At 47.7% G+C, this 11,753-nt stretch overlaps 2 protein-coding genes across 3 annotated transcripts in view; one reads left to right on the plus strand and one right to left on the minus strand.

The window, feature by feature from the left end:
• The window catches only part of MTF1 (metal regulatory transcription factor 1), a 40,496-nt gene extending 34,142 nt beyond the window's left edge, over positions 1–6,354 (plus strand). Inside the window, exons 10-11 of one of the 2 annotated variants that reach the window (XM_027537776.1) lie at positions 3,507–3,570; positions 4,773–6,354. In XM_027537776.1, the coding sequence (XP_027393577.1) occupies positions 3,507–3,570; positions 4,773–5,203 (495 nt within the window). In that variant the 3' untranslated portion in view covers positions 5,204–6,354. The remainder of the gene's footprint in view (positions 1–3,506; positions 3,571–4,772) is intronic. The other variant, XM_027537777.1, reaches the window with a different exon arrangement.
• A 4,214-nt stretch (positions 6,355–10,568) lies between these two features.
• Positions 10,569–11,726, minus strand: C3H1orf122 (chromosome 3 C1orf122 homolog). The gene is made up of 3 exons (XM_027537782.1): positions 11,600–11,726; positions 11,308–11,509; positions 10,569–11,045 (listed from the first exon to the last, which is right to left on the minus strand). The coding sequence occupies exons 1-3, from the start codon at positions 11,632–11,634 to the stop codon at positions 10,950–10,952; spliced, it is 333 nt and encodes a 110-aa protein (XP_027393583.1). The 5' UTR covers positions 11,635–11,726; the 3' UTR covers positions 10,569–10,949.
• Positions 11,727–11,753: the final 27 nt, after the last annotated feature.

The following is an 11,753-nucleotide window of genomic DNA, read 5'->3' on the forward strand; positions in this document are numbered from 1 at the left end:
AAGGAAAACGGCTGTCATTTCTACCCCGAAACACATCATTCTACCAGTCGTTTGCCCCATAATCAAGCAGCGTAAATCCCGGGATGTTGTGGTCAATACCTATAATAGAGGGCCAGAGAAACAATTTTCAGATTTACCTAGGTATTTCAGCTGTGGTCTGATTCTGTCAGCTCTGACAGGAGAGCCCGAGAACGTTCTCCAAGGCAGAGTCCAGCCTAGGCTGAGGGACTGATGGGACCTCATCAGATGGAAACAGACCACAGTGGCCAAGTCAGAAGTAATCTGTGCTCCCAGAATCCATCGTAGAGCCATTTTCTACCCAAGTGTGTGGTCTCAATGGCTAAGGACGTGATGTGGTTGTTCAGCTGAGTATATTTTGAGGGCCTGCTGTATACCAGATACCACATAGGATACTCTTGGAAATCTGGAAAAATGAAAAAAAAACATGATTTCTTTTTGATAAAAACTTATATTCTAGTTAAAGAGGCTAAAATGCCTAAAAGAAAGTTAATGCTACCAGTAGATAAAGTGTCAAATAATAAAAATAATGGTAATAAAAAATAACAATGGCTGTGACCTTTGGAGCCCTTACTGTATGTCTGGGCTTCCCGTGCTAACTAAGCACCTATTGAAATTGAGGATCTAACGTGCCAATTATTACCTTAGGGACCTTATTTTTAGATTATATATATATTTTAGGTTTTACCAAACAAATAGTAAGAACTTCCATACACTTCCTGCTCCCTGCCCACCCCCAGCCTAGTTTCCCTCATTTTTAACAGCTTGTATCAATGTGGTACTGTTATTGTAAGTAAATTAATATTGATAAATGATTATTAACATCTGTATATGTTTGTATCTCTACAAACATATAGATGTCACCCCCCCATGTTAAGTATTTTAATCACAGCAATCCTAGGAAGTAGATATGATTTTATCAATGGAGAGCTGAGACCCAGAGAAGTTAAGTGACTAGTCCAAGGTCACACAGCTTATAAATGGCAAAGCCTAGGCAGACCAGTCCCAGAATCCATGCTCCTGATTGCTGCCTTGTGCTGCCAGATGAGGGGTTCAGAGACTAAGGGCTTGCTGGGTGGCCATACGCGCCAGGTGAGCCTTCTTGAGGTGTGAGCAGGAATTAAGTGGAGGAAAGGCTGCACTGAGCAGGAGTAGGTCTGGGCGGATGTATGATGCTGCCAAACGAACCGGAAAGGCAGGAGCACTTTCCGGTTGGCAAGAGCACTCGAGTTCCATAAATGGGATGGGCGCCACCACCTCTGGAGGCACTGTGGTTCCAGTTTCAGATGGCCAGAGTCCTTAGAACGGCCTCTTCAGCATTGTGATCCAACCTGCCTCCAGGTGGTTGGGTTTTTTGGTTGTTACTATTGTTTTCATTATTTAAAATTATTTTCAGGGACTTCTCAGGCAGTCCAGTGGTGAAGGCTCCGCACTTTCACTGCAGAGGGCAGCCCCTGGTTGGGGAACTAAGATCCCGCATGCTACACGACACGGCCAAAAAAAAATTTTTTTTTCCCATTATTTGTACTGTTCTTTATTTGCAGATGGCTGTATACAGAAAATGATCCTACTATCTCATTTATGATCATGGCATTTTTTTTTTTCTATTTTCTTCCAGTTTTATTGAGATACAATTGATAGATAGCAGAGTATAAGTTTGAGGCGTACAGCATAATAATCTGACACACGTTTAGTGAGCATCCATCATCACATGATAGATACAAAGTTAAAGATACAGGAAAAAATGTCTGAGTGTGAGAACTTCAGGGTTCACTGCTTAAGGAGCTTTCGTATATCACATACAGCAGTGTTAATCGTGTCCATCACATTGTGCCTTGTGCCCCTCGTACGTGATCTCTTAACTGGAGGTCTGGCTCTTCACTGCTTTCATCCAACTCCCCGTCTCCTCACCCGGCCCCTGCCTCCTGTAAGCACAAAACTGATCTTTCAGTGAGTCTGTTTGTTTGTTTTGAAGTACAATGGACCTGCCTCTGTTCCTGTTAGACAACGCAGTGATATTTCTGTACATTTCAAAGTGATCACCGTGATAAGTCTAGTCACCATATGTGACACCACCACACATGTCACCATCCAAAGGTTTACATACTTACTGCCTATATTCCCCACACTGTACCTTTCATACCCATGACGTGTGTGTTTTGCAACTGGCCTTTTGCAGTTTTTACTCCCCCTCGCCTGTTTCTCTCCTCCCCTCTGGCAACCACGTGCATCCATGGTTTCTTTATCTCCTTTTTCTGGATCTGTGCTGCCCTGGGGAATTGCATGGAACAGCTTATTATTTTTCCACCCAGTTCATTTTCATGTGAGCTTCCCTGGTGGCTCAGACAGTAAAGAATCCGCCTGCAATGTGGGAGACCTGGATTTGATCCCTAGGTTGGGAAGATCCCCTGCAGGAAGGCATGGCAACCCACTCCAGTATTCTTGCCTGGAGAATCCCCATGGACAGAGGCTACAGTCCATAGGGTCTCAAAGAGTGGGACATGACTGAAGTGACTTGCACATGTTCACTTTCATGTATTTGTATGTGAGTCTCATTCCTCCATAATTGTTTCAGAATGTCTTCCCCTATAACTTGCGTTCATATTCCTCCTAGACTCATCCTAGAGGCACTTTTTATTTTCCTTAAAAGGACGAAAGATAAAGCCCTTTTTAATATGACTTGGAGAAAGCAAAAACCCTATAGCAGTTGAATAGGAAGTGTACTAAAGTGAGGGGTGATTTCTGGGCACAACTTGATGGTCCTACTTAGTAATCATATGTATAGCTAGTATTTGCTGAATCCCCATGGTATGCCCCAGGCTTCATATGCATCATCTCATTTCATCCTTTTGGGGCCTTTGGGAGAGTCTTTGGGTTGTCATCCCAGTTTTTACAGGTGAGGAAACCAAGACTAAGAGGTTAAATTACTTTCCTGACATCAAAAACTAGTAAGTGACCAAGCTTGAACTTGAATCCTGGTGAGGCTAAGTCCAGGGCTCACCCTTGAGCACCATCCTGTGCAGCTTATACCATACTGCCTAGGGCCTTCATAGGTCTTCTGCCTATGAGAGGAAGTCTTGGCCTGTCCTTAGCATGCAGCTTAGTCCTCAAGGGGTAAAAAGAACTTCGGGAGTCAGCAGGGAGTAGAGAACTTAGAGGGGAAACTAGCCCTCAGGCTCCCCCTGAGAAGACCGTCCACTTGAGAAAAGCAACCTTGGAGGAGCCTTTGTGCACATAGAACCTACTGGATTAAGCAGCTGGGAGACAGCCAAGGAGTAGGGGACAAAGACGGCTACATTGTTAGCACTGAATGTCCAGCAGTGTGGTGACCTCATGTCAGAGCACAAACAAAACATCGCTCAGTGCAAAAATCCTGAACACTGAGGGTTTTCTGTCCTCATGGATGACTGTTACAAGTGGGGAGGTGTCATGTCCTTGGGGATCTATCATATTTGAGTAGCCATAAATGTGATTTTTTTTCCCCCCAGCAGCAAGCATCTAAAGTTGAGAAGGTGTTTTTTACCACTGCAGTACCAGTGGCCAGTAGCACAGGTACGTAATTCTGTGTTAGCTGTAAATGGAAGTCAACTCTCTGGGCCCCCTGAGGCACAGTTAGTTAATCTTGCTTTGCCCTGGATTTTAATTTCTTTTAAATTACATTTTAATTTCTTTTAAATTACATTTATCATGTATTGTCTTTCTGTTAGAGTATTTCATATTCTTAAAGCTATTGAAAGTTACTGCACTTATAGCATAAATACCACATTTAACATTCTTTAACTAGTAATGGTTCTTTCCCTTTTACATGTAGCCTTTAATATAGCCAGAACAAAGTCTGAATCACAGTTAATGCTAAAGAGAGAAGTTATTAATTCACTGGACTCTTTTCTAATTACAGTAATGAAGAAATAGCATCTGGGTCAGAAACTCCTATAAAGCTAAAGGGTCCTTTTTCTCAAACTCTTTCTTTTATACATTAGAAAACTTAGGCTCTGAAAGATGAAACGAGTCCCCCAAAGGCATCAGTGAGTTTGTGGCAACGCCAAAGCATTTGTTCTCAGACAGGCCTTGCCCCCAACCTGTTCTCTTGCCCCGTGGTCTCTAGCTCTTTTGAGACACACAAAGCCTGTCTAAGTTCAGAGTGTGCTTGTGCACAACAGACATAGGAAAAAGAGGAGGAATGTGTGCACAAATGTGTCAGAGACCATGGCTGCAAAGATGAGCAGAATGTCCTAAAGGAGGTCAGAGCCTCTGGGGCAGGCAGGGCTAAATGGTACAGTGCCCTCTGCACACGACAGTGCCCTCGGGCCAGCCCTGAGGTATAAGCCTGCTGCAAACACTGCCTGGAGGCACTGGGAGAGGAGGGGAATGAACTCAGAGATGAGTTAAGTTCTCCAGAAGAATTGAGGCAGAAGGACGAGCTGTTGAGCCCAGAGCTTTGAAGAACGTGCAGAGAGGCGTCCACTGTGGCTGGCATGGTGGGTGCCTGGGAGAGCGGCCAAAGATGAAGCTAGGAGAATAGGGTGCATTTAGATGTGTGGCTTTTCTGTCTTGGAGGGGATGGGGAGTGTCAGAGGCTTCTTGAGGAAGAACGCGGTCCAATTTAAAGCAGAACGAAACCTGGAGCGTGGCATCCAACCCTTCCCATCGTTCTGCCTCCGCAGTGCTCAGCTAGTCTCACACCCTCCTGTCCTCTTGCCCTTGCCCTTGCCCTGCGGCTACTTGAAGAGCAGTCTCTCTCGCCTCTCTCGCAGGGAGCGCTGTACAGCAGATTGGCCTCAGTGTTCCTGTGATCATCATCAAACAAGAGGAGGCCTGTCAGTGTCAGTGCGCGTGCCGGGACTCTGCCAAGGAGCGGGCGGCCAGCAGGAGGAAGGGCTGTCCTTCCCCGCCCCCTCCCACGCTGAGCGCCCAGCCTCCTGACGGGCCCAGCCTGAAGCTGCCACCACAGACTTTCTCCCCACCCCCGATCCCCCTGTCATCCTCTTCCACTGCCGCCTCCTCCTGTGAGCAAAGCAGACAGGCGGTGACTCCTTCAGACCCGCAGACAGAGCCACTCCGTGCCATAGATATGTCAGAGTTTCTGTCCCTCCAGAGCCTGGACACCACTTCCAATCTGATTCCCATTGAAGCACTACTGCAGGAAGAGGAAGAGATGGGCCTGACCAGCAGTTTCTCCAAGTGAAAGGCCCGCATGTGCTCCCCTCCTGGAACAGGCCGAGCAGGAAGCAGGAGGTGTGTGATGCGTAACATCGTGGGGGTCAGCAATTTGAAGGATGAAGAAATCTACTGTTTGTAATCCTCACCTTTCAGACGTATTTTCTTTATTCGAATCCCAGGAGCATCCATTTTTAATGAACTGATCTTTGGAAAAAACAAAAACACAAAAAAAGGCTAAGTTATAAATGAACTGTTTGGCTGCACTGTATGTCACTTTTGCTTATTGTCATGTGAACTTGGAAATTAAGGTTACTCGTATGCATAAAAATTCTAAATGAAAGGGTGTGGTTTCCATCAATCTGATGCTGCCCATCTCTTGCACTGGGGTCTTTGTAGTTGGGCAGTGGAGTTCAGTGTATTGGATGTTGCGATGCCCTGTGAGTCTTTTGAGGCTGAAGCTTGCTTGCAAGGCCAGACCCTCACTCCATCCAAGAGGCATGTGGCAAAGGCAGGTCAGACAGCCGTGAGCTGGACAGGGATCGGGCGAGGCGGTTTTGTGGTCTGTGCTTGGTGATGGTGGAGCTGAGGGTGACTATGGCTGATGTCACCCTGCAGCCAGCAGCATCACAAACGGGCATCCAAAATCCTGGGCCGAGGCTGTGGGGACTGTCCGCTTCCTCCGGAGCCCTAGCAAGTTGTTGACTGCTCTCTGTCTGTCCCTGACACCTGTGCGGAGCAGGCTCTATCAACATGATCATACTGTTTGCTCTGGGTTCTCGCTTCTCTCTCTGCTGGTTGCCAGGCCTTGCAGATCACAGTAATGAATTTTTCTTGGGGATCATCCCTGTTTTGTCCTAGAGTGGACATGTGGTTTATGGCCAGTTGCTGGCTGGTGGTCTGCCTTCCTTGAATGGTATCTTCTTCCTCGGAGCAGAAGAGCTGCATTTTGCTGATCAGGAGAAGGTGCGGCTTGATGGGAGTGATGTTCGGTTGGCATGTCATCGGCAGGCCAGGTATCCTGGTCTTGGGTTCCAGCCAGGCTTTTGGTTGCCCTCCCCCCCCCCCCCATCTCTGCCTCTCACCGCTCTGGATTTTGCATACAGCCTAGTACAGTGCAAAGAAGGATGTGACTTGCTCGGCTTAGTCATATGATTTCTAAACAGAAAAAAGAAAAAGGAAAAAAAAAAAAAACACAAAGCGATGATCTTCTACTCAGGGTAAAACAAAAAATTCCCCTTCCACCAAAAAGCCTGAAATGTTGCAATAAGTTATCTCATTTGGAATGTTTCATTAAGTTGTGTTATAGGGAAAAAAATTTTTTTATTTGTGTATAGAATTATATCCATCTCTCTGCCTTTGGCTCCGAGTCAGTCATTGCCTCTTAAAACATAAAATACAATCCACACTAAAATGGAAAGTTTCTCTTAACTGGCTATATTAATGTAGTCACGAGTGCTCCCCACACTCACTGAACTCAGAAACTAGGTATGGCCCAAGGTCTAACGAGGCCTCTGCCTCCCAAGGGCCTCGTCCCTGCCTTGAGCAAGCAGTAGGGTGCCACACACAGGGCTGCCCTATTGAGTCAGCGACGTTAGGCAGAAAGCAGCCGTGATTTCGCCTTCCTGTTTCACTCCCTAAGGTGACGAGATCTGCATTTGTCACTCTCCTGTTCCCTGCACCATTACTCAGGGCCAGCCAAGACAGTATCTAGAGTAATCATTTACCTGGGAGCCAGGGGCCCTGCTTTTAACAGGATGTTCAGGGACAGATTCGGATGAGAGGGCAGAGGTGGTAAATGTGACTGCCATGGAGAGAAGTGGGGTTTACTACAAGCAGCTGGTGGTTTCTCACTCCTGGGATCTAGTCAGGAGAATCCGTTTCTTTTTTGACCCTTTGCATTCTCCTGTCCAAAAAACTGGTGGGTTCTGGGTGACCACTGACCTCAGCAGAAGTTGATAAGGCAGGAGGAACCTTCTGTTACCACAGTGGGTTCGTCTCCCTGGAAAACAGCTGCTGAGTATGGGTTGTCCTTGGCTGTCGCTCAGCCTTGAGCTTGTGGGAAGCTTTGTGGTAGGTCCCTGGCTGTTTTCTCTACACCTTCTGAGAGACAGCAGCACAGTGGGGTCCCAAGACACCTCCCCATGCGCGCACCCTAGGCTCACCTGAGATGTGGCTCCTGGGAGCTGAGGTGGAAAACAGGAGCCCGGTGAAGGCCGTCGGAAGTGCCCATGGTTGATATATTGCTTCCCCACTGCTGTGCTTGTGTTGGGTCTGCTTGGGTCAGTGACTTTTCTGCTCTCCTAAGGTTGAGGGTGGTGAAGAAGCAGAGTTTTAGGCTGACAGATTTTTCTAGTTGAAGTGTCTGCCTTTTGAGGGCGACTGATTACAGGGGGGCTTTTGAAAACATCAGGGATATGCTTAAAATGCTAGTGAGTGGTTGTGAAGAGCAGGTTTACTCCACAGGGTAGGCAGTCTCATTTCCTTCCTCTTCTCGCACTCTTCCCCACCCTACCTACCCCCTTCTATCAGCCTGGTCTCTAGTGCCAAGGGCCTTGGAGAAGAGAGGGCCACTGAAAATGGAGCCACAAAGAGCCTTCACGAAGAGTGGTTTTCAAACCCAGGAACGATTCTAGGGTGAAGCTAGGGAAGGTGTGCAGACTTCCAGCAGGTAAAATCACGCCTTTTTTCTTCCCACGGTAACCTTAATCAAACCCCCCATAGACTGAGACTTTCTGCTCCCACTGGCATCTCCAGTTAGACTGCCCCTTTATAGGGTGCTAGTCAGCCTGGGGAATTTGGGGATTTGTGGGCTTGGCAGGTGGCCGCAAACTTTGGCTGGCACCACCAAATTGCCTTAGTGAATTTGGCCCTTCCCAGGTAGGTGAGGGAGGCATTGAGGGAAAGTGGCCTTACCTTTCCTGGCAGTTTGGCCAACCTCTCGGGGGCATCAGTAGTTTGATGACAGGAACTGGTGTCACTCACTGAATCCCACCCCACCCCACCTCATCCCCCCTTTAGAAGGAGATCATGGTACAAAGCCCAGGAGGGGCCTTCAGGTGTGAAGACTGCTCTGGGTAGAAGAAAGGGACTTCTTTTCACCATCTCTGGAGAGTTAATAGACTGGAGAGTTTTACTTTCAGGGTCAAGGCAGCAGACTGATGGGGATAATGGGCGGGTGGGTTTTTCTGAGAGATTTTGTATAATGCTGAATGTGTCCAAAGGGACGGGTTTGCAGAACCTCATATTGGTATATTAAAGAAATAATTTTTAAAAAAAAGCACTTTAGGTTATTTTATCTTTAACTCAATTGCTGCAATTTCTTTTGTGTGTGTATATATATACATATATATACTTTCCACAAAGTTTTATTTTTTGCTCAGAAAAAAAGTTAAATTGAGGTGTGACAAGAAAAGCACTTACCTTGGTGCAATATGTGTAGCTTGACGGTCGTTGTCCCATGTGACCCTGGCCTGGCCGCGTTTTCCACTCTATCAGCCCTGTGCTATGAGGCTGTCCATAGGGAAACACTATTATGCATTCTCAGCAACTGCTCAATCTATGCAAGCCTTCCCTGTGTGCCCAAGGGCACCCCCTCAGGCTCTCTGAAGAACTGCTGCGGGTCCTGTTTCTTCTGCTGACTGTTGAGGCCCTTTTTCATCACTTTTGCTTGGCCGTTTGCCATCTTTCCCCCTTCACCGTTACACAGTGATGCCTGAAAGGAAGAAACCGGTTGTTCCTAGGTAGACACCTGGCACTTTCTAGACTTTTACATTTGTAATCAGGTCTATTGTCCTTAATCCTAAAGACTTCTCCAGAGTCACTGAAATCATTGATTGTGGAACTGCAACAATATTGCTAATGAGTTTACAGTATTTCTACACCACCAATCAGAAATATGTTTGGGGAAGGTGGTGGGGGTCACCACCCTAGCCATCCTGTCTCTTTAAGCAAAAGCCTCCAGCCTTCATTGAATCCAGTAAACAAAGCTGTTAATAATCTGCTTTATGAACTTTCTTCCTTCCCTCTCACTCCTCTCCCCTCCCATTTTATCTTCAGTTTTCAGGCTACAATGAATAGAGAAGTTTTAAAACATATTTCAGCCAAAGCAGAAAGATTTCCATAGATCATATACAAATAGTTCTGCTATGAGATAGATCAGAAATTGACCATTCCTAAATATTGGGGAGGGGAGAGGCAACAAAACTGAATTAAGCATATTTCTGATTGGTCGTCAGTTTAGCCTTTTTTCTCTTGCATGTGTTGGGAGGCAAGAGAAGGGGTCCCATGTTTCTTCTGAAACCTTTTGGGGAAGCTGATGATCACTGTTGGGCATTTCTGTTACTCCTGTTCAAGAGAGGGCTTCTCAGTCTGCACTGAAAAAATGCAAATTAAACTGGATCTTTATGTCATTGTGTACATAGTACAAGCTTTTTTTACTGGAAGCAAAGTTTAAAACCACACACTGCCCTTTTGGTGGTGTGCTTGCTGGGCCCCAAATTGGGTGATGTCATGTCACTTTCTCAGCTCAATGCAGTTTCTACTCTTTTTCTTACGGGGAAATTTTTCATAAAATCTTTTCTTCACCAAACCCAGGGGTGTTTTCTGCAATATCCTTGTTATCCTCATAGTGGTGCCAGGTCCAAGAGGCCCGTCTTGCCCTTTTCCCCCGTGTCCTCAGGCCTCCCCAGGGCGCCGTTTGACTCAACAGTCTACATCCTTTGTTGTGTTTTGGAGAATATGGGGGTGGGAGGTCGGAATTCAAGGTGGCTGTTATTTTTCCCTGTAAACTCCTAGTTCCTGTTTGGGGAAGGTGGCTGGAAACAGGGTTTTGCTGAATCTCTGGCTCAGATTTTCTGGCCAGGAGAGGCAGGACCCACAACAACCTTCTTTTTTTGACACACACTAGTCATTGGCCAGAGGTCTTGGTTGAAAGTTTTTTAAAATCCCAAATAGTTTTATTTGGATTATGTAAAAGCCTACCAAATTTATTTGTGAAACATGGGAACAACGGACTTCCACTGAGCGATATGAAAACGTTACAGGTTCAGTACTTCCAAAGGAAGAAACCTCTAAACCCAAAAAAGAATAAATATGAATTTGTATTTTTGAAGAATGTGAAATAATGGTGTTTGCTTAATTGCTCATTTTGTATAAACTTAATATTGTACTTTAAAATATCTGCTAAGAAGTGAAAATTTAACTTTTTGGAATTGAAAAAAGCAATATTAAATACTAATGAAATCCTAATTAAATGCTTATTTAAATCTGGTAGTATCTGTGGCATTTCTTCCCAACCCTACCCATGGCTGACAGTTTTCAACCACTTCCCCACTCCCCAGGCATCAGAGTTTTTAGAGGGGACAGAAAGGAAAGGTCGGTCACCAGGAGAGTCTGCAGGATTCCTTTTAATAAAGGCTCTGCTAAAAGTGTTTTGTGGGGCTAGGAGCCCCCAAAGCATGAAATGGACATGTAACACCACCTGGATCCCCCAGAACAGGCCAGATAATTCTGGCGAGCACTGCTGGTCTGCCCAAATCTGGGTAATCAGACTGGGTATTCATTCGTCAGCTACATTTCAGAGCTCAGCACTGCCTTCAGCCAGGATGAAGTGGGAGTGAACCCAGCTGCTAGCAGAGCTGCCTCCCCAGGCTGACAGCCAAATACCAGCCATTGCCAGTGAAGACTGGCCCCTTTATTGAAAGGGAGTTGTTCAGAGTCCAGCCACCAGCCCCGGGGAGGGAGAGAAGATAGGGCGCCCGGCTCGGGGATGGTCAAGGCTCCGCAGCTCCATCGCTAGCATCCTTTGGAAAGCCACCTCTGGAGGAGACAGCTGGCTGGGAGGGCGCTCCAGGTTTGGCTGAGACATTCTGATTGGAACAGGGGGAAAAAAAAAGAAAGAGAAAAGAAAAAGTGAGGTTGGGAGGAAAGGCCTTGGATTAGGCCCCGAAAGAGATGGCCGTTTGGCTATGGATAGCACTTAACTTTTTCAAAGCCTCTCGTCCAGATGAAAGGCAGTAGGGGGTTAAGCAGTGGGGACACTCGTCCACCCTCCAGGGGAAGCCAGGGCTTAGCAAGTGCGGCCAGTGGGCAGTCCCCACCTCCCAGGCCCAGCCCGGGGTGGGCACTGACCCCGCCACCAGCCGGTTCCGGGCGCCGGCGGCCCAGCTGCCGTAGCATCTCCTCGCAGGCGGCGATGGTGTCCAGGAGCTGCCTCTGCCGCTGCTCCACGGCGTCCAGCAGCTGCTGGGCGCGCTCATCCCGGGGCGGCTGCGGGGGTGGCCTCCCGCCGAGCCCCAGCCCCGCCTTCCCACGGTCCACGCCGGCAGCCTCCCTGCCCGGGAGAGAGCGAGACAGACGGTCAGGGCCGGCGCTTGCGCCGGGTCAGAACCCCTTCCCCCCGCCCCGACGGGCCCCCTCTCACCCCCGTGACCAGTCTGAGCCCGGGCCCCATTCCATCTCCGCCTGCGCGGCCCGACCACCGCCCCCCTTTCGGCCGCCCCCACCCCCCGGCCCCCAGCGCTGCGCTAGGACTCTGCAAAGCAGCGCCCCGCCCCGTCCCCACCGGTCTCCTTCAA

This window comes from Bos indicus x Bos taurus, chromosome 3 (assembly GCF_003369695.1).
Source record: "Bos indicus x Bos taurus breed Angus x Brahman F1 hybrid chromosome 3, Bos_hybrid_MaternalHap_v2.0, whole genome shotgun sequence".
NCBI classification, from domain to species: Eukaryota; Metazoa; Chordata; class Mammalia; order Artiodactyla; family Bovidae; genus Bos; species Bos indicus x Bos taurus.

Excerpts from the sequence above, each read along its gene's own strand:
- C3H1orf122 (XM_027537782.1), bottom strand. The coding sequence starts at position 11,634 with ATGGAATGGGGCCCGGGCTCAGACTGGTCACGGGG. Across the intron at positions 11,510-11,599 it reads GGCTCAGACTGGTCACGGGG|GGAGGCTGCCGGCGTGGACC; the intron begins GTGAGAGGGGGC and ends TCTCCCGGGCAG. Across the intron at positions 11,046-11,307 it reads CGGAACCGGCTGGTGGCGGG|AATGTCTCAGCCAAACCTGG; the intron begins GTCAGTGCCCAC and ends TGTTCCAATCAG.